General features: G+C 41.2%; 1 protein-coding gene across 2 annotated transcripts in view; it reads left to right on the top strand.

Moving 5' to 3' along the window:
* The window catches only part of NTRK2 (neurotrophic receptor tyrosine kinase 2), a 277,184-nt gene that overhangs the window by 201,292 nt on the left and 53,423 nt on the right, over positions 1-22,469 (top strand). For both annotated transcript variants that reach the window (XM_075128680.1, XM_075128679.1), the window contains exons 14-16: positions 281-411; positions 7,678-7,850; positions 14,185-14,419. In XM_075128680.1, coding sequence (XP_074984781.1) covers positions 281-411; positions 7,678-7,850; positions 14,185-14,419 — 539 coding nt within the window. The remainder of the gene's footprint in view (positions 1-280; positions 412-7,677; positions 7,851-14,184; positions 14,420-22,469) is intronic.

Below are 22,469 nucleotides of genomic sequence, written 5' to 3'. Positions count from 1 at the left end.
TCCAAGTCTACTGATGATCACCCCTCTCCTGATGACTGCCAGGGTCACAGTGTCATGTCTTTTAAAGCAAATAAACTGTACCCTCTCTATAAATATATTAACACACATTTCTTACAGTGATCTGGCTGATCTCTAATGACATCTATGGCATTCTTTCCACTATATGCACAGTACTGTACAGGAAAACCCTCCCCCTCCATAATGTACATATGCATCTGGGCACCCTCCCACCCTTTCCCCCAAATTCACTTCTAACATGCATTTTATGTTCACTTTACAGTTGTTCAGCACATCAAACGACACAATATTGTTCTAAAAAGAGAGCTGGGAGAAGGAGCCTTTGGGAAAGTCTTCTTGGCCGAGTGCTATAACCTCTCTCCGGAGCAGGACAAGATCTTGGTGGCGGTGAAGGTAAGAGAGTCTAGGATTTCCATTGTTAATTCATGGTTTCAACTAATGCTGTTTTTTTTGTAAATGATCCTGTTTGCCTGTTCAGTAAGCCCAGTGTAACTCCTGTGATATATGTGCAAGGGCTCACAAGGCTGATGGAATGTCAAGAGAATATGATATTTGATCTTGCTGTGGGTTATAAAATGAGAGCTGAGTTTCATAAAGAAAAGCGGGGGAAATGACAGTGTCACAATGGGGCAAAATCTTTTATGATCTATCTGAAATACGAGGAGTGAAAAATAATGGCAGAAGTGTCATTAAAAATACATGGGGACTCATGTTCGTATGTCTAAAAAAAACCCTAAACTATAACCAGCTACATGACTAGGTTACACATGTAACTGCTAGTCAACAAAGAGCTATTCACAAAGGTTCATGTGGTTCTTAGTCAACTGCCAAAATTTTACAATATCACTTCCTGGCCTAAACTTTTGGGTAGAATTGTGGTGTGCTCTTAAGCTGCTGCTATGTTGAAATCCAGAAGTGACTGCATTTCAGTGCTGGAAGGGGAATTCTTGGTTATAGGTCTCCATTCTGCCCTTCCAAAGAAAAACCAATGGGAGGAGGAAAACTAAGGAAAAAACAGCAATAACTATGAAGTTGCTGATATCTGGAATTATTCTCCCCTTAGAGGGGAGGAAGAGTTTATCACCATCACAGAAAGGACCGAACTGTGCAGAGCCCCGTGCTCCAGAGGGAAATAAGGGGACATCCCCACTGATCTTGGGGCATCTGTACAGTAGCTAGGCTACTCCACAGACACTCTCCTGCCAAGCGGCGGAGCTCCTGAGGATGGTTCCCAATCCCAACTGTGGATGTACAGTAGAAAACATAGTTAACTAATCCTCACTAATTTCCACTCCAAATTTTGGAGTCTGCTGGGGGCATCTTGTGAAAAAGGCAGTTCCTCTCCTTATACCCCCACCGTTGTTCTACCAAAACACACAAGGTTTTGAATGTGAAAAGTAAAAGCCCCATTAAGGTCATTGGGACTATTCATGAACGTAAGTTTTTGCAGAGCTGAACCATGAGTTAGGGAACAGAAACAATACCATGTGACCCATTTGACCATTCACAACGAAACAACTATGTGCAAATTTTGAATATTCATGATCCGTCCATAGAGTAAAACATCCCAGCAGATCTTCTTCATGTAAATGTAAACAACAAATAGATTTGAGTAACTTGCAATGTGGAAGCAGGAAAGGAGGCTAGATTTGTCAAATGAATAATTTCTTGCAAACATTCTCTGAGTTTGTTAAGCTCACGGGTCTATGGAAGCTTGCAGGTCTTTGCAGTAGTTTAATAAAATGGATGGAAAAAAAGAAAATGTAGCCCTGAAAGGATATATCAGAGGGAGGGAGGAAGTGAGGGGTTACAGATTACAACCTTAGGATAAGTGAATAATAACAACAATGCATAGCTCTTATATAGCACTTTTCATTCATTGTTTTGTGGAAGAGGTGAGATTGTTTTCTGACCAATTGATTAATAAATCCACACTTCCTCTCTTTTCACTCACTTAGCAGTGCAGTGGCATAATCAGCACCTTTCCATTCTCTTACTCCCTTTGTCAATCCTGAACGAATGGAGCCCAACAGGAAGTCACTTCAGGTGCTGTTTAAACGCTGCCTGCCCACTCCCTTCTTTGCTGCTCTTTCTCACTGCAGCTCACAATGAAGAGTACCCAAGACTTTGAGGGACAGGTGTCTCCATGGATTAACGGACACAATTGTGTCAGTTCACAGCACCAGGACTGGTACAAGGCCTTATCACAATCTATACTTGGGGTAGTGCTTATTAGCCATCTGACTGACAACCAAGGAAAGAATCTAAGCCCCATGTTCCATGGCATAAGCTACCATCTAACTGAATCGATTAGGAAGAAAATTTTTTTTGGGCAGGCTATTCCCTAATTGCCCATTTGGGAGTTCTTACTCCTTTATCTGAATTATCCAAAACTGCCTGCTGTCAAAGAAAATGTTGGACTAGGGGGACCAAAGTTTTCACCCAGTATGGCAATTACCGAGTTCCTATTAGAGTTTACATTCTCTTTACTTCTGTGCATATGATAGAGCAAGGTCCTGCTCCCACTGAGGTCAATGGTAAAACTCCCATTGATTTAAGTGGGAGCAGAATTGGGCTCTGAGGGAAATGTATCTTGAGGCAAGGTTCAAAGTACAATTATGGTATTTCTACCTTTCAGAGTTGTGGATAATTTAGAAGGATTTCACACCAGTAAACCTAGGAAAACCCCCTTGGGACTGAGAACAAACTAAAAATGTTCCTGTGAAAAAGCTTCTACCATCATAATTGAAGTGCATATTTGGTGACAAATATGTCTATCTCTGGAGGATTTAGGCAGCAAAGAAACCGAGGAAGTTGGCCCAGGGGTGAGCATCTTCTCACCTGTGTGAAATTGTTGTCACAGTTTCTTTTCATTCATTGGAGGCTCCTCTGGATCTTTGACATGCCTTCTGCTGGTTGCTGGGCAACCATAACAGCATTGTGCATGCATGTTAAGAAATAGCTGTTCTTGTGCCTTATAGAAGGAATTGGGTCTGACTCAAAATACAGCACTATCCTTGTGGGTGGACAAATATTTTAAAGTTTGATATTGATTCAGCAAATGATTTCAGAGCTCAGAGATTCAGAAAAATCTGGTTGTAGATAAAATCATATACACATCCAAATATCCATGCTTCTTCTGTTGAAAATAATACTATTTTTTGAGCCAGTTAGGTTTCATATATTTTGACCTCTAGGTTTTTTGGACAGTGCACGGTGTACAGGAACTCTTTCTGTGTGCCAGATCCTATGCACAAAAGACTTAAGTGAGATGTAAATGGTGCATAAGCCTTGTACGAGCCCTCTGTACATGGGGGGGCTATTCACTGCAAGGCAGTTCCAGCGGGTTTGGTGAGTGGATGGAGGAACAGTCACATGCCCCTCTATGCCACATTGCCACTCCAAACCACTACTGCAGACTTAGGGTTGCAGTACCCTCCCTAAGCCACTATCATGGGACTAGATCCATGGGCATAGGCTTGGATTCACTTGAATCCACTAGAGTCAGATGGAGGGAATTCCTGTGGAGCACAAGTCTGCAGCTGCTTCCTGGTCCTCTTGAACCCATGGGGGTGGAATGGGCACACGTGCCTCATATTATTTTGAGCAGCTGGATGTTTAAGTCTTGATCCTGATCTCAGAAACTCAGATGCACCTCACATATATTTTAGGCTGCAAGCTTGTGGTGCGATTCCTCTGTTTGTGTGCATGTCCTTGTGCGCTCTCTCATTAAGACTCAGGTGGGTTTGTATTTGGAATGGCTAGGCTGTGTTTCTGCCGCCACTACCGTGGTTATCCTGCTATTTATACAAGCTAGCACAAGTATGTGTACATGAGCTGGGGAATCACACCCCTCGCTCGTAGTGCAAATGTAGCCTTAGAGAGTCAGCTGCTTCACTTGCATAGCCAGGCATGCGTAAGTGGAGTAGCTGATTTTATGACGCAAGTTCCTGCTATTTCTGATCTCAGGATTGAATCATATAGATGGCAATTTGGTTGTAGATTTTTGTTCCAGTTAGAGAAATTCTGCCTGTACAATACACAGAACCACAAACACAACACAAAAGAAACGTGAGGATTTTCAGCTCATCAGATCTCCCCAGTTCAGAGAGGTTTTTAAATCAAACCAGACTTTGTAGTAAATACACGACTTAACTTGTTGCATGGCATAGGGAGGGACGGTGAACCCAATTAACAGTGATAAGAATCTCATGGTGAAAGCTCAGTGCACTGTGAAGGAAACATATCTATAGAATTTTGTTATTAATAACATTAGTAGTAATAATAATTATAATGATAGCCAAACCCTCCAGTCCTTGCTTATGGGTAACCACTGTTCCCCCTGTTCCCCCTGCTTTTGTGGGCATGCATTACAGCTCCACTGCATAGTGATGCAGGGTGGGGGAGGATACCAGAAGTCATTGTAACAGGTTCTGCACCGTGCACCATGGAGCACAGACCCAGAAGGGCAATTTCCAAGATGTTTCATGAATGAGGGCTTGGGTTGGGTTAGGGGAAGGGAAAAGTGTGGCCAGTGGATCCATGACTGAACAGACTCTTATCTGTGACAATTCAGGGTGCAGCAGATGTGGGGCTTTTGCAACAGCCATGGAGCAGCTCTGCTGTCTGTGGGGAAAGATCCCTTCTTCCCCGGTTGACTTCAGGGGAAGTTTTGCATGCAGAGATTTGGCCTCTTTGTCACTAATAATGAATTCATCTTTATCTCAATTTCTTTAAGACTCTTCTGTTTCCCCACTACAGTGAGAACCAGCCAAATGCAGTATTCTGTGTCATTTGTATGTAAATTCTGTTTGCTTATTAATTTTTGCTCACCACCAGTATCTCCATGCACAAGTGTTAGCTCTCTCTAATGCAGTAAAGTTATTGTGTATGTTACATAGGGGGAAACATGAGGGGCAAGTTGGGGAGAAGTTCAAGCAACCCCCATGGTAGCAGAAACTCTCAAGTCGACCCAGGTTTTAAGCCATTATTCATTCTGCTGGTTGACGGAAAATGTGTAGTTGCCATAGCAACTGTTTCATCCTAGGATAATTTTGCAGCTTCTCGGAGATAAAAAATAGTTTCTGAAACACACAATATGCCATCTTGATAGAACAAAGCTGTCAGCATTTTTACAATCTTCCCAAGGAAACGTGTGATGAGGAAGCACATATTTCCCCCAAATTTTATTTTTTAAATTAGTCCTCATAATTGCTTGTTTTTAAAAACTGTTTCTACAATGAATTATTTTTTGAGAGCTGTTATATTGACAATTAGTTGAATGAGGGCCCAACTACATTACAGATAAAATCATCACAGGAAACCACATTGTGACGCAGTTGTCCCCTGTAATTCCATTAGTTGCTGTAGATTAGACCTTAGCTCTGTTTCTGTACTACTCTAAAGTCCTGAACAATCTCATAATGTGTTATAACTTGGTCCCATAATGTGACTGTTCTGTGTCAGCAGATGGAACCTGAGTTTATGTTGCTATTAGATGACTTAGCTCCATATAATGATGTTGTATAACGGGAAGGTAGTGCAGCAGCTAAAAGCCATATTGCACCTGTGAGAGATAGGGCAACTATCTGCAATATCTTCGGGGGACAATATTGTCTTAAGTGTAAATGAATGGCTTGTGTATCACTGTGAGCCAGGGATTGTATACATTCCGTGAAGGGAGGATTAACACAGCTCTTCCATTAGTGAAAACAGTAGAGGATGATTAAGGCAAATCACTCAGGTTATTACACCTCCAGAAAGGTTCAAAGGATTCTCCAGAGACCGACAGGCAAAGAAGGGACTCTTGTATAAATAGCCTGATCTTAAACTGACTCGGGGCCTTCATTTCTGGTTTCTGATCTAAAGAGTGATATGAACTTGTAACCACAGGGAAAGCCCCATTGTGGGGTTTGAATGACTGGCACCTACTAGAGCTCTATGCTGCAGTTAGGGTGATCTATGCTAAACTTTTTAATATGCACGTAGGTTTTTTGATTGTTTTGGTATGTTTTCCCAGCAATGCTTTCACCTTAAGAACAAATGTGCTTGCTGAGAAGGAGGTGTGTGGTGATTTGTAACTGCTGGCAGTACATAGTGCACAGCTCTATGAAGAGAAAGCAAAGCGCGAGCATTGGTCTTCTAGGCAGATTGGCTTGCTCGGGCTATCACAAGGTAGATCAGGGAGCTGTGCAGTCTTAACAGTCCTAGTCAGAAGGGAGTGAGATGTGGGGCTCCACTGAAGAGAAGTGGCGGCAGGGAAGCCAGAAACTTTTAAGTGGGTGCCTTTGAGGGACCACAGAGGGGGAAATACAGGTGCAGTTACCCTGAAACTGTGACATCACCCTCTTCTGGTAATACTTGTGGGAGAGGGACACTTGTCTCAGAAAACACAATGAGGTTCAGAAATGCTCCTCTCAGGTAAGAAATGTTTGTGGGGTCATAGCGGAGGTAGAGGAGTGGTCTCCAAAATCTGCAGATCCTGGGATTTATAGGGAAGAAAACCCCCAACTTTGTAGAACCTTCAGGCTGGTGTCCAGCCTTTCTCTTTCCATCCCACATCGCCCGACCATCTGATCCTTATTATAGTAGCATTTCACTTTTTTTTAAGTGAAATACATTTGGTCTCTGCTTAACTTTAAGCATGTGAGTATATGCATTGAACTCAAACTGAGTCTTTGATTGGGGCCTTAGTTTTTAAGCTGTTGTGCAGAGAGATGACCACCTATAAGTCTGCAAAATGTTTAACTCAATTTTGATGCCAAACAGCAATAACAACAACAATAAAACAATTAATTAAAACACCTACAATTATGCTAAGTATTTTAGGAGGACCAGTTCTTACTTCAAAGAACTTACAATACTCACAGGCACCAATTCCAGATTGGGGTTTTACACTAATGTAAAGCAAAAGAAACTCAGGCCCTTTGTCTACTGCTAAGATCTTCGAGGCAGGGACTGTGTTTTTGTTCTATGTTTGTCCAGCACCTAGCAATGGGGTCCTGGTCCATGATTGGGGCTTCTACAAGTTACTGCAATAGAAATAATTAATACAGTAGAACCTTAGAGTTACGAACACCTCAGGAATGGAGGTTGTTCATAACTCTGAAATGTTCGGAATTCTGAACAAAACACAATGGTTGTTCTTTCAAAATTTTACAACTGCACATTGACTTAATATAGCTTTGAAACTTTATCATGCAGAAGAAAAATGTTGCTTTTAACTATCTTAATTTAAATGAAACAAGCACAGAAACAGTTTCCTTACCTTGCCAAATCATGTTTTTTAAAACTTTTTCTTTATTTTTTTAGTAATTTATGTTTAACACAGTACTGTACTATATTTGCTTTCTTTTTTTGGTTTCTGCTGCTTCTTGATTATGTACTTCCAGTTCCAAATTAGGTGAGTGATTGACTGGTCAGTTCGTAACTCTGGTGTTCATAACTCTGAGGTTCTACTGTAATAATAAATATGTGATGAAATATAGCAGAGGAAATACTATAAAAGTCTGTACTTTACTTGGATCTAGATCTGATATTTATAACCAGTGACACCAAAAATGTATTTTCTCTGTCCCTGACATAGTACTGCACCCTCATCTCCCCCCACCCCCACCACGTTCTTTATGTTTTACGTATCCCTTTCCATTTCTTCTCCAGACACTGAAAGATGCCAGTGATAATGCTCGGAAAGACTTCCATCGAGAGGCAGAATTGCTGACTAACCTACAGCATGAGCACATTGTGAAGTTTTATGGCGTGTGTGTGGAAGGTGATCCACTCATCATGGTTTTTGAGTACATGAAGCACGGAGATCTGAATAAATTCCTCAGGTAAATTCATGAAGGTGTTTCATTCTGCATAGGTGATAGTGGGCAGTGTTTCTGAAACCTGGGGAGAGGGAAAGTGTCTCAGAGCCAGGGCTCCAGCCCAAGTGAGAACCTCTGCACTGCTATTTTTAGCCCTGCAGCCCAAGCCCCATGAGCTCACGTCAGTTGACAGAGGCTCTCAGTGCCGTGTTTTCTTTGCAATGTAGACATACCGTAAGAATGAAAACCTGATAAACACCCAGTTAATTCACATTTTGTGATTTTATGTCTTGCCTCATCAAGTATTTTACCTATTTAGAAGTATCTTTAAATCATTTCTTTACATTTTTTACATTGTACCACATGGATTGTATTCCAGTTCCCTTGGCCATAGTTTTCCACGACGAATTCTGCAGATGGTGCTTGTTTATAAAACTTTGAGGTCTTGGCTAAAATGGTATCTGATTCCAAATCATCTTTGGTTTTGCAAATCCAAAGCTTGCCTAATGAAGTTTGGCAAAATCCAACTTATCTTGTGTTTCTTATTTCTCTCTGGTGCTGGGCCCAAATGAAGACCCTGGATGGAAACACCCCTGAACTTTGGGGGAGTTTGGATCCAGATCTGCATTTTGCAGCCCATCCCCTTTTCAATCTCTATTGTAAACTTGCAGTATTTTTTACAGCATTTCTCACCGCTTCTTTTGCTGCAGAAAGGCATTTGATCAAGCTTTTCTTCTGCAAAAGAATACTTTAGGTGGAGCAAGCAAAGGGGAAAGGAAAATGCAGTAACAACAGAAAGAAAACATTAAACTCCAAAAATAAATCTCTTGTATTGGAGCATAAAAGATCTAAGGAGCAAAAGACAGTCAGTAGTACATTTCAAAAAAATCACTCTTTACTGTACTTGTGACTTATAGTGTAGGGTAGAGAATCACATCATGTAATTTCTTAATTTATAAAAGATGAGCCAAAACTGAAATCTCAGATCCACATCTGAGATGGAAAAAAATTACAAGAATTTCAAGAGAGAGGAAAGTTTATTCCCAAAATCCACAGCTATTTTATGGCTCTGTTTCAGATTAGATCCAGGAATTGGGTTTGGGTTTGTTTCTTGATTAGAGAGTTCCACACTGGATGTAGGCGAAATCTTACAAGATAATAGACATTTGCAACAGCGTTTTTTCATGAAATTTCTACCTCTTGGGCCTGAAATCTCGTGAGAACAGCTCACAAGAATTTGGTGCTGTTGAATCAGAAATCAGACCTTAAAGATTATCCCTGATTTAAACTCAAATGCAAACCTCAAACCCAGTGCAAACCTAATCTAGAACTAGATCCATACATTCAGCCTATTTCTGGAATTTATTATTTATGTTTGTGTTCCTGGATAGATGTTATGACTCAAATATAGACCTAAAGGCTTCAGTGCCTTTACACCGGTTTAAGTTGGGTCCGAGGAGAGGATGGTAGAACTGAGAATGTGAAACTCAGTTACAGTAAACAAACTATTTCTTTTATTTTGAAGAGTATAATAACCATTTTTAACATTTACATGATTTTAGTACCATACTTTGTATTCTGCTGCTACTCTCTGCATATCCACCAGTTTATAAACAGCGACTATATTTCACGATGAGCTATGAATGTCCCTTTAAGAAACAAGAATCTCATCTTAACCAGCAAGGTCACCCTAAGCTTGATTAAGTTTTTCAAAATTGGAAAAGGTCATTCTGTTGCTCTTTGTTGCCCTTGATTCTTAACTACACAGTATGGGGCTGGGGGAGAGGGCAAGGGTGGGGACACAAGAAAGAATATTTTGTGTTTCAAATGTATAGAGTTATAGAGTTTAAGGCCATAAAGGGGCCACCAGGAGACTAAACTATTATGTGCCCCAGGCAGAAAATAGGTGTGACTGAGGTGCAACAATGCCCAAGGCCTCTGCAATGAAAGGGAATTGATTAATATACCCAGCTAATACCGGCAAGTGACCCACACTCCATGCTGCAGAGGAAGGTGAAAACCTTCAAGATCACTTCCAGTCTGACCTCGGAGAAAATTCCTTCCCAACACCACATATAGCAATCAGTTACACGCTGAGTATGGGTGCAAAAACCAGGCAACCAAACACCTGATGAGAAAATGCTCTGTGCTGACTCAGAGGACTGGCCCTCCCGATCCAGTGTCCCATCTCCAGCTGTGGCCATCTCTGATGCTGCAGAGAAAGGAGATAACCCCCCCAAAATATTCCAGAATACATTGGGGGTGTGTGTGTGAATGAAATCCCTTCCTGACCCTGTCAGGTGACCAGTTTAAGCCAGGAAGAATGAGCTTTTAGAAATGTAAGACATAAACCAGAAGGGAGCCCTGGGACTGTTGAGCCCTGCTACCCGCCATCACAAGCAACCCAATCATACAATTCCACTCATAAATTTGTCCACCTCTCTATTAAAAGTAATTAAGTTGTTTGCCCTCACAACTCCTATTGGGAGGCTGTTCCAGAATTTCACTCCTCTGATGGTTAGAAACTTTCTTCTAATTTCCAGCCTGAATTTGGTCATGCCCAATTTATACCCATTTGTTCTTGTGCCAACATTGACCTTTAAGTTAAATAGCTCTTCACGCTTCCTGGTGTTTACCTCCCACCACCGATGTATTTATAGAGAGTAATCATATCCCTTCTCAGCCTTTGTTTTGCTAGACTAAACAAGCCAAGCTCTTCCTGTCTCCTCTCATAAGATGGGCCCTCCATTTTCCTGATCATCCTAATAGCTCTTCCCTGCACCTGTTACAGTTTAAATGAATCGTTCTTGAAAATGGGTGACCAGAATTGTACGCAGTATTCCAGAGGAGGTCTTACCAATGCCTTGCACCATGGCATTAATACCTCTGTATCTCTACTGGAAATGCCTTGCCGGATGCATGTTTGGATCACATTGGTGACTCATAGTCACCCTGTGATCAATCAAAACACCCAGGTCTCTCTCTAAGTGACTTAGGATCCTACGTTCCCTTTTCAAAAGTGATTTAGTCCATTAAGTGTAATGCGACTTAGGCCCACAAGGACAAGCTTTCAAAGGTATTTAGGTGTGTATGAAGATGCAGATGAGCTCCTAATGGTGCACAGAGGTGCTTTTGAAATCCCACTTGGTGCCTGTCTGCATCTTTAGGCACCTAAATACCTTTGCAAATCTGACCCATAACTCATTTCAGTACTTTTGCAAATTTTACCCTTTATCTATAACAATACAGTTATGAATAAGGATTGTTCCATTAGGGGCCAATTGCTGAATCCTGTGTGTTGTCACAAAGGAAGCATTAGATAATACTAATGATCTAGTATGGTAGAGTAATATTGCTCGTTCTTGATTTGCCTCACAGTGTGCAGATTTGTAAGGATATGCAGTGATGTGCATCTGGGTATCAAAGATTGAAATCAACTCTTTACTATGTAGAGCTGCTATCATAAATTAATAGGTGCTGCCAAAAATAACTCATGGGCCAGCCCAAGAATCTGTTGGCCTTGTGCATGTACTCTGTACACTAGTACATGCTGCCCCACATAATAATAAACAAGCACAGAATTTGCTCTTAAGTGAAAACATTTGCATAGGGGACAGCAAATTCTGCAAAGTCTTCCTGATAGTTTCCAACACCTTGTTCCACCAGAAGGGTGAGGGTGTCCGATTAGGCCTTCTGAACCTACCAGTTCCAGGGATCTACTGGAGCCAGTGCCATCTGCATAGACGCTATGTTACCATCCTGCCTCCTTCCACCACAGCAGCTTGCCCACATTTCCCTGTTGGGATAGCCCTGGTAAATCTGACAGGGTTTCCCCAGTGTATAAAGTGCCCTGGGAGCCTTTGGTTCCACAGTTAGAGACTGGCTATATGAACTATAAATCAGATTTTTTTCTCTGGGGGAGATATGCAAGCTACTTGCTTCACTTTTATGGCCCTTCATTGCCTATCCCCACCCTGTCTATAACCTCTTCTTCTGAGACATTGACGCCACCTCCACTCTGCAAATGATGCCAGTCTTGACTGCCTGTTTGTAAAATTTCAACATTAAAACAAGCTGAAATTGTAGCTGCTTATTAGTCATCATTTGAAATATTTATGTATTTGTTTATGTATTTGCTGATTAGATATTGTTTTATAACTCCTGCACTCTGGTTTTGAAATATCTTAAGTAATACAGCTTAGCAGATAGTATATGTGCTACATTGGGGCGGTTTTATTAATAAGACGTATTTAGAACATAAAATGATTACGTTGGGACAAGCTGGTTAATCTGAACTTAAATTTGTCATTCCTTTCACATTTGTTACAGCTTGTACTGCAGATGAAAGGTTAGTTGTAATCAGTCTGTAAAAGAGCATCTATTTCTTACCCTGCAGCGCCACCCAAGGCCGTCAGGGGAAACTGAATCCAGAGTTTAACCAATGTACGACCAAACTGAGTATTGCTGCTTCCTGCAGCATAATGTCGTGTTTCAGGACTAGGACCGCATCCTGAAGGTCAAAAGCTTCCCTGTGTGTACCGTTGTGGCATAGGAGGGATGATGTAGATCAGGCGGAGTCTATGCTACTGTCTCTTACAGCTGTGCATTGCTGGAGATAAGGATTTCATGATTAACTAGGAAGATAAGCAAGATGGGTTCAACATTTAAAAAATGCAGAAGTTTAATTAGAAAAGAAATATGTGGTGAAAGGCAAATAGTTTTCTAAATTAGTAAAGATCTGCAGCTTCCTTCATGAGGAGGCCTATTAAAAATCTGTGTGATGAGGATGTACCGTACTTTTCATTATGAATTCACATTTGGGTTTTAGCCTGGGATTTCACATCCTGCCTTTACTCCTTTAACTGCCACCAGTTGCACAGCTGTCCATGCTCCATGGCAAAACATGTGCAGCTAGCTTTTCTGTAGTGCCAGCTGCAGTCCCAGGAATGTAACAAACCTTCCTTCATTTAGCTCCCAGATCTGTCACTTCAGCTGTGAAGTTTTTCTCCCTCCCAGCAATTTTTATATCATACTTCTGGTAGGTAGTATCATAATTTGATCTTGGGGATTTTGATTAATTTGCAAACCTTTTCCAAGCTCCTATACCCTCCTCCCAAGGATGAATTAAGGCTAAACATAACCCATATTGATCCAGAGCGTTTGTTTGGGGTGAGGAATGGGGTCTATGGGAAATCAAATCACTGAGTGGGGGAGGGTTGTTTAAAAAAAAAGAGGAGTGAGGGGAGAAGTTGGCCCATTTGGAAGGTCAAACCTACATATGTGGAGGGAAGGTGCTGCTGTGGAATAAAATAATGGGGCAGATTGGAGGAAGGGTATTCAGAATGTTGAAGCACATCAGGGTGGGGGATGATCAGGGCCCACTGACCTCTTTAGTCTTGCCTTAATTCACTGTTAGGGAATGGCGAGTAAAGCTTGCCCTAAAACAGTGTCAGTAATTACAACAGAGAAATTATATATATGTATATTTGGTTGTGCCACAACGAGCTATCAAGGACATGATCCCTGCCCCAAAGAGCTTTGTAATTTCTCATGTGAATGGGCTGATCAGTTTGTGCTAAGGATTTGCTGTACTTCAAAGCTAACCTAGAACCAGTGAAAGAAACCCAGCTTTCTGATCTGGCATGGCTGTGCCAACTGGAATGAGTTTTGTGAACTGTCCCCTGTGCATCAGGTGGGATTCACCACCCATGGGAAAGTCAACAAAAGGCACCTGGGATTGGTGGAACTACTTCATGTGGATGGTAAATTAAGGGTGAAAATCTGAAATCATTCCTCTTATTTCTTTTTTGTGTTCCCCAGAGTAAAGTTAGCTCTCTCACCTTAAATTAAATGATAATAATAATTATTATAATAAAAACACGTGTGTCATGTCCCATCTCCCTGTGGAAGGGGATATTAGGCTTTAGAAAGAGGGAAGCAAAATGATGTTACTGCAGTGGCCTTTCACCTCTAGAGACCTAAGTATAAATCCTGTCTTTGATGTTCTCCTGCTGCCATACATTTAGAATAACTGGCAGCCTTTGCCCAGGAAAGGCCCCTGTGCTGGAACAGCAGGGGCATAGCAGATTAGGATGGGATGTAATGTTATTAGTCCCAGTTCCTTACTTTCATGAGCAATATATTCAACCACCTCTCCTCCTCACCCTGAAAGAAAGAAAAAACAGGGAAGGAAAAAAACACTGAGACAAATTCATTCCTACCACACATGACTTTAGCCCATCACCTTTAAATAAGCCACTATTACATTTTCAGATTCCCTAATGCCAACTCCACAGTCACTCAAGTTTATAAGTGACCTCTTATTTCATGAGCCCGTATTTTTGTGTGCTCAATGCAGGGCACATGGACCAGATGCAGTACTGATGGCAGAAGGCAACCTTCTAGCTGAGCTGACCCAGTCCCAGATGTTGCATATTGCCCAGCAGATTGCATCCGGCATGGTTTACTTGGCATCACAACACTTTGTGCATCGTGATCTTGCCACCCGGAATTGCCTGGTTGGTGAGAACTTGCTGGTGAAGATTGGAGATTTTGGAATGTCCAGAGACGTGTACAGTACTGATTACTATAGGGTAAGTGAACTGTCACTTTCAGGAGTAACTGAGGTCTTGTTCAGTCATCTTATCACATTGCTCATACTGATGCCACTTTTAAACTGGATTATTCGCACATCCTGGACCCTTAAAGAATTGGATATGGACGGTGAATCTGAGTTTTAAAGTTTGGTAAATTTGGAAGCTTCTGGCAAGAGTTGATGGAGAGTCCTTTTGTTTATGTATGCCTGCTTTAGTTTTCTTATTAAAAAGGTTTAAAAAATCCTTCAGAGGTCAGAAATTTGGCAAGTTTACTAGTCTGCAAAAAAGAAAGGGTATCTTTAAAGGGATGATAGTTGGTCAAATTTGGCCCAACACTTAGGTATTATAAAAATGTGTTCTTACAAATGTCTAAGACTGGTGGATTGCTTGAATGGATATAACCTGTAGGCAACAGCACTGTACCTATGAAAATTATTTCAGTCAGAAAGAGACAAAGACGAAGGCAGAACCCTTTATTGGTGATATGCTCAGCATCCAAAAAGAAATGCCTCATAGCTGACGATAAGCATTTCCTGTCTTAAACTGATTGTGTTTGCTTTGTTTCACTCTGATGATGGTTGCACTTCAGTGGCGGGTGAAGCAATCCTGGTATATATGTCCATACGCTGTCCAAGATGATTTTCATTGACATACACGGGAGTCAGAATTTATCTCAAGAGTTTAATTTTTCAAATTTGCAAAGGACTTTGAAAGCCTTATGGATAAAATGTACTGTATACTTTAATGATCAGTATTGGTGTTATGTGATAAATATCTCTGTCATCTCCACCTTAATTTAGCTGCTGATTCCATAAGAGGACAGAGCTGATTCTGCACAGTTGTTTGTGAGAGGCCTGAGAAGAGACTGTTTTTACATATGAGTGGGGCGGGGCAGGGCAGGCTACACACAGGAAATACTGTGTAGTATTTATATTTACTGAGTTGTTTTAATTAACAGCTGAGAACCACAAATCTTTTTGTTTTTGTTGTTTATTTCTTCCTTTTTTCAGTGCGTGAAACCTAGCTTTTAGTAAACATATGAACCAGATTCCTGTCACATTTTGTCTTTGGGAATCTGCTATTTCAAGCAATTTGAACATTGTAATATAAGTATGACATCATTTCAAAACTTGAAAAAACATGTACTGTAGTGGTTGTTGGCTATACAGCAGAGCCCTGTTTATCAGATCCAATTGGGACCAGGGCCAGATCAGATGATCAAAAATTCAGATAATCCGGAAAATGGGAAAGTGCGAGGCTGCAGTGCTGTCTAGCGGCCAAAGGAAAGATCGCCTGCTTCTGGACATGTATGCACTGGATGTTCAGTTACTATGGAGAGCCGGATAATGGAAAGTTGGATAAACAGGGTTCTACTGTATTTTTTTTATATCAGAGAGGATTACAGCAGGGGATTGAGAATCAGGATTTGTGGAGGTTCTTATTTACATCTAAAATATCAACACTACTTACTGTGACTCAGGCAAATCACCACTCTGTGCTTCGGATCACCCCATCTGTAAAATTGGTATAAGTGAACTTATTTACCTTACAGAACCATTGTGAATCTTGATAAGGTATGTTTGTAAAGCATGTCGACAATCTTAACTAGAAGGTGTACTATATTTTCAATGCCATTTTTCATTATAAGCACCTTTGTTTTACACTTGCTCTTGAGCAAAAATTGATGATTCCAAGCTGCAGAAGGGCAGATGGGAAAGGGTTGGAAACATGGATCTAATGCCATCAACCTCAAATGGGGCAAATCCAGACTTGGCACAAGTAGGTGGAACTTTATTGACTTTGATAGAGTTTTGCACACTTACACTACGTCTGAATTTGACCCACAGTGCATATTCTTGCCATATCTGTACTCAGGCAAAACTCCCACTGAAGTAAATGGGAGTTTACACAAAGGGCAAGATCCCACCCTGGATGGCCCCAGGCCTGCAGAGAGCACAGGCCACATAGCAATTGGAGTTAACAGGAGGAATTCTGGATGAGTCAGGAGGAAAAGTGAAAGTAAAAGAGTGAGTTGTGCAATAATAAATGTGGGTATGGAATGAATGAGGAGGGAAAGTAAGTCTGTGGAGAGGGATGAGTGACTGAAAGGGCAGACAAAATGTTGATGGCAGCAGAACGAATGGGGGATAGGGTAGGGAGAGATTCTGCCTATGGGCCGGATCCTCAGCTGGTATAAAGCAGCATGGCCCTGTTGATGTCGATGAGCTATGCCAATTTACATCAGCTTAGGGTGGGACACACAGATGTTGCCCTTGAGTTTGGGCAGTCATTCCTTCTGCACACTGAGAAGAAGCTCCACTGCTCCACACCCAGCAGTCTGTGGGCAAATGCAGAAGAGGAACAGGGTCATGGCCTGCCTCTCACCTCACCTTTCAGACTGTGGTAGCACGTCTGGCACTGCTAGTAAGGATCAGGGACTTCGTTCCCCAATAAGATTCTGGCCAGCCCTGCCCAGAGACATGGGGGGGCTAGTCATAATGGGGTCCTGAAAGGATCAGGTCAGTAGTGATTTGCCAGAGGGCTGCCCAAAGAATTATGGCAGTGGCGGGGATGGATAGTGACGCTGCCGTAGATGACGTTGGGGTGCCTCTGACCTCTGTTTATAGTCAGGTAAGTCTTTTTAACAGTTAAAGTTTAATTAGAAGTAGGGAGATGATTCTTCCCCTGCGCTTGACAGTTATATCGACAGCGAACTGGAGGGATTTATACTGCTCCAAAATGCACTGCAAGGAATGATTTGGCGCTTGCCAAAATCCACACAAGTGGGTATTACTCTGAGACAATTGGTCAATCAACTGAGATTCTAGGTTTGATCAGAGAGGATTGTTTTATGTTTGTTTAGTTAAATGACGATGGTCCTCAGCCCTTGCACACTGTCAGATTGCTAATGGCCTTCTGCACTGTGTCAGTGCAGTCATACAGAGATACTGCAGAGATGACTGTGGAGAGAAATAACGGTTAGCTACTGGCTAGTGTGTGTGCAGTGTGGCATTGGCTGCACAGGCCTTTATTTATTTATTTATTAATCGGGGTCTGTCAGGAATCTTGGTGGAGTGGGGGGGAGCAAGATAATTTAATTCGCTAGTACAAACGCTAACGTGTAATGAAACTGCAATAGTTTTCTAAAGCCAGACCAAATGAGCCTGAGGGCACAATGAAATTGCAATGGCTTTTCCTCCCTAGTGCCGTCACCCACCCAAGTCAAAATAGGACGACTAACAAGCAATTAGTTTGTCACCTGCTTTAAAGAGCTCTGCTGACACTCTGCAGAATTACATTCCATTTATAGCAGCACATCCTTGCATTGATTTGAAAGAGTCTGTATTTCACAATGGTTGGGGGCTTTTATTTATTTTGCTGATGTCTATTTTTTGTTGCTCACGCTCTCATCCCTTAAGACTTGGGGTTTCCTGTTTTTCTTTCTGACATCCATTTGACTCATCCGCACTACTCTGTGACATGCTGTAGTGACATTGGATCATGGTTACAATCACTTTTCTGCGTATTCATTCCTGTACTCAGAGATACTATTTCAAACTATTTTATGCATCCACTTCAAGTTTGCAGGTACCTGCTCTGTACTTACATTTAATATACTTTTTTGTTTTATTTATTATAAACAAGAAAATAAGCAAGGAAGGTCAGCTTCTCACAGTTTCAGGAATAAGCTAACATGGATTTGTTTTAAATATAATGCCATTCCAACCTAATCAGAGATTTGCAGGATTGATACAGTGACTCTGGTGAAATCCTTACTGCATTGAGATCCATTGAGCATAGGCGTTATGTCATTGACTTCGCTGAGATCAGAATTTCACCCTCTGTCTTTATATGTACTTGTACAGCACAGTACACAGACAGGCCTTGTTCCTCATTTGGGCATCTATCAATAAAATATTAAAGGCTAGATTGTGATTAGCCCTTATGCAACCATACAAGGCATAGGGAATGAAGTAAGAACTTCTCTTCCCCACCTGCACGCCCACTAAAGAGCAAGTCAGAACTGCAGACCCATGTTCAAAAGAGCACAGGAGCTGTTACTGAATTGTTCATGCTTTCTCAGGAGCACCTGCCCAAAAAAGGGTGGGAAGGATCAGAAATTATTCAAAGCCATAGCAGCTAATCTGGCTGGCCATGTAGTGGAGCATATACAACACTCTAAGGGTATGTCTACACAGCAAAGAACAACCTGCGGCTGGCCTGTGCCAGCCAACTCAGGGTTTCAAGACACAGGACTGTTTCATTGCTGTGTAGACTTCCAGTCTCAAGCTGGAGCCTGAGCTCCAGGACCCTCCCATCCCCGCAGGTCCTATAGCCTGGGCTCTGGCCCAAGCCCGGAAATCTACAGAGTAATAAAACAGCCTCTCAGCCTGAACCGCAGAAGCCCGATCTGGCCACAGGTTTTTCTTTGCTGTGTAGACAAACTCGAAAAGGGATGTCACAAATTCCTCCCTCCCTTGAGCACTGAGGAGCTTCAAAGGCTCCATGCTAACAGTATAATCTAGTGTTTAATACAACAAGAACAACAACAATAATATTTAATAATAATAAATCTGTCAGGTGACATGGTTTCTCTGGCTTGACTTTGAGTGAGTCACTTAAAAGTGATCTGCAAAGGCCAAAAAACAGGGCTTGGGCCATTTTTGTTTCTTTTGATGTTTAAAGAGGGCCAGGAAGACTTTTTTGGAAAAAAAAAATCTGTTTTTTTCCCCTTGTTTCATATTTTTCATTTGACATTCAGGTCTTGTCTAGCCTAGTTGTGACTGGAGAACTAGTGAAATGATATCACGACTCAAAAAGCTGAGCAAGTGGAAATGGGAGCGATTTTTAAATAAAACTATAGAATTATTTGGGGTTTTGCTTTGTCTATTTGTTTTGTGTTAACTCCTGTTTAACTCCTATGGTAAATGAACACATTGGACAAAGGACACCTTTGTTAAAGATTAAATACTGCCTACCCCTTCAGTTAATGTGCAAGAACTCAGTACCCTTCTGAGACCTCAAGAAAGTTCTCCCACAATGATAAAGATGACCAGACTTGACATTCCTGATATTTCTGTGGTAAAAATCAAACAGATTTTAAAAACCCAACAACTCTCTACATCATAGAAAAAACAACAAAAAATAAAATCCCATTCAAAAAATCCTTTGCAGGTCATCTTAATCTTGAAAGTCCTGTAATTCTTAGCAAATACTATAAGAATGGGCCAGATTCTGATCTCAGATATATAGGTCTAAATCCAGCGCAACACCCTTGAAGTCAGTGGAGTTAAGTTGGTTTTAAACTGGTGAAACGGAGACCAGAATCTGGCCCAGTTATGTATCGTTATTCCTTAGAATATGAGCCTGATCCTAGCATTGTACAGCGTTCAGTTCCTGGCAACTGCCCATTATATGCTTTCTGGTGACTCAACATGCAAACTATTTGTAAAAGATAATGCTAGTAAAATAATCACCCAAGGGTGATCTCACTAAGCCTATTTCCAGGACAAAGTGCATGTTTGTAAAGAGAATTAATGTATGACAGCAAGATGCTAAAAAAAAGACAAAGTTGGGGTTTATATCTATTTGAGCTGTAACTAGCCAATTACAGAGCACAAATGTTTACAGCCAGGGACAAGTGTCTCTCTGTTTGAAAATGGCAGTAGTGGCAGACACCTCCCTACTGTCAGTACACAGCTGTTTACCCATGGGGGTGAGTTTGGCGGAGGCTGCACAGAGGAAAAGCAAGAAAGAGCTGTGAGTCAAGCAGCTTGCCAAGGCATCTTCGTAGGTGTGTGTATTGAATTGTCACAGTTTGAAGGCTTTTTATTAGCTGCTATTTCAGCATCTAATGCTCAAATGAAATTATCTCCTTCCCTATAAGGTCTTTTCAGCTTTGCTCCTCTGTCATAGACCAACGTACACATTGCATTGCGCAAAGAGCTAGAGTGTGACAGAGGGCTCCGATAGCCCTGGAGTATGCACACCAGTGTGCAGATGGTTTCACATAACTGATGATAATCCTATATACTGTAAATAATGGGCCAGCTAAATTAGTGTAAATCTGGAGTATCTCCCTTAAAGTCAATATAGTTACTTTGGTTTTACACTTGTATAACCAAGACCAGAATTTGCCCTAGAAGATTTTAGATGATTAATGTGAGCTTTCAGGAGGTCACCACTATGACTGTTATTAGGAGTTTATATACAACAGAGTAGAGTCATATCCTGGTGGCCAGGTTTAGAGCTGGCACACTTGGGCACAGATCCCTTGCCATTCATGGAGCTGCACTGACTTGTGCCAGGGCTGAATCTGGTTTTGGATCTCTGTTCATTCACAGATGTGGTAATTTCTCAAATACTGGTTTACATGTCAGCTTTGCATAGGTTGAACAGGTTCATAGACTTAGTTTTTATTTCTGTTTCCATCTGTTCTCCATTGACACAGACCATACACAGTATATCCTAGGAGGAGAGCCCAAGACTGTTTTGCAGAGAGCTTCTCTCTTTTTGCCTCGTAATCCTGACTGAACACAGTTGGCTAGAGGAAGGAGTGTCACATGCCCAGAGCCTTTAATGTGCTATATCTAACAATGGCAGGCCATTACAGTACATATATCCTCCATGTACGGAGATATTATGGATGCTAAAGTAAGAGAACACAATAATAAACTCATCTCTGTCTGGGCTTGTGTTGATCATCTGAGTTTGACCTATTGTATTTTGAGAGATCTGGGTTTTGGATTTCATGATGTTGGTGACTTGTCATTTCAGGAGCTTAAGAACTCTATCACACAATTCCTTTGATTTAAAAAGGAAGAGAAACCATAGACAGACATCTGTGAGGCTGATACGATACACAACTGATTTTGAATGAGTAATTATGATATATATGCAGTATTTTAGAAGACACATCACATTTTCAAAACCAGTCATAAAATGGCACATGCAAAATGCACATAAAATGACCCACTGCAAATGTGATAGGGAGTGTTGTGTCTGAGTGCTACCTGCCTGCACAGTTATTCATTTGTGTGCACAAAGTGTTTTTTGTGCACAGACAAACATGCATTTTGTGGGCACAGTTTAGGCAGGTAGAGCAAAATCCATCCTTGGTGTAATTCCATTGTCTTCACTGGACAATTCCATTGTCTTCACTTCACTTCAGGGATGCATTTGGCCGCTGGTTTAGAAAAAATAGATCATCAAATGAAAGTTTTTTAAAAATCATGATGAACAAATTTGTTTTGCTTAATTCTTAGACCACTAGCTCATTATGAACTTGAAAATTTGAATCAAACTCTAACTTTACGGGCTTATATTCTGCTTAAGGACTCTTAAAAAAAAAGTTGAGGGACGGCAGAGAGAAAAATAGGGTGAAATATAGGGCTGAGTAATAAACATAAAATTCTAAAGTAATTGTGGCAAATACAGTGGGCCTGATTCTGCTTCCAGGTATTTGATTTTCCATTGGAGTTGGGTGCCTAACTGCCCTCTGTGTCTTTGAAAATCTCCCTGTACACTAGGTTTACACTAGAGATGGTTGTCCATGAGGCACCACAGTGGCTCAGCTATGCAGAGACAGCAGTCTTGGGAGATATAGGGTAGCCAGGAAAGGGGGGAGGCATGATACACCCAAACTACAATTCCAATGAGGCACTGCGGGCAAGTACAGAGACTAATGTTAGCTCAACCCAAGCAAAATGTGTATATAATGTTTGGAAATGTAAAAGAATTTTGTTTTGATCAAATATGTCAAAACATTGTGACATTCCCAAATTGAAAAATTTTGGAACTTTTTTCTTCCACTATAAGTTTTGATATTTCTACTTTTTGTTCCAATTTTGTTTGAAAACAAATGTCAAAATCAGAATTTCCCAAGGGACATAGATTCCGGTTTTGATCAGTTCTGTTTTGCACCAGTGTAATACCATAGCATTCAATGAAGCTACAGCCAATTGACACAAATAAGAGAAGAATCAGACCCAGTATGTATACTGTGTGTAGGACATCCACCTGTGTCAACTTATCTTTTGGGGGATTC

The sequence above is a fragment of the Caretta caretta genome, chromosome 5 (genome assembly GCF_965140235.1).
Source record: "Caretta caretta isolate rCarCar2 chromosome 5, rCarCar1.hap1, whole genome shotgun sequence".
NCBI lineage: Eukaryota > Metazoa > Chordata > Testudines > Cheloniidae > Caretta > Caretta caretta.
The sequence above is the reverse complement of the archived record's forward strand: the minus strand, read 5'-3'. Positions and strand labels throughout refer to the sequence as shown.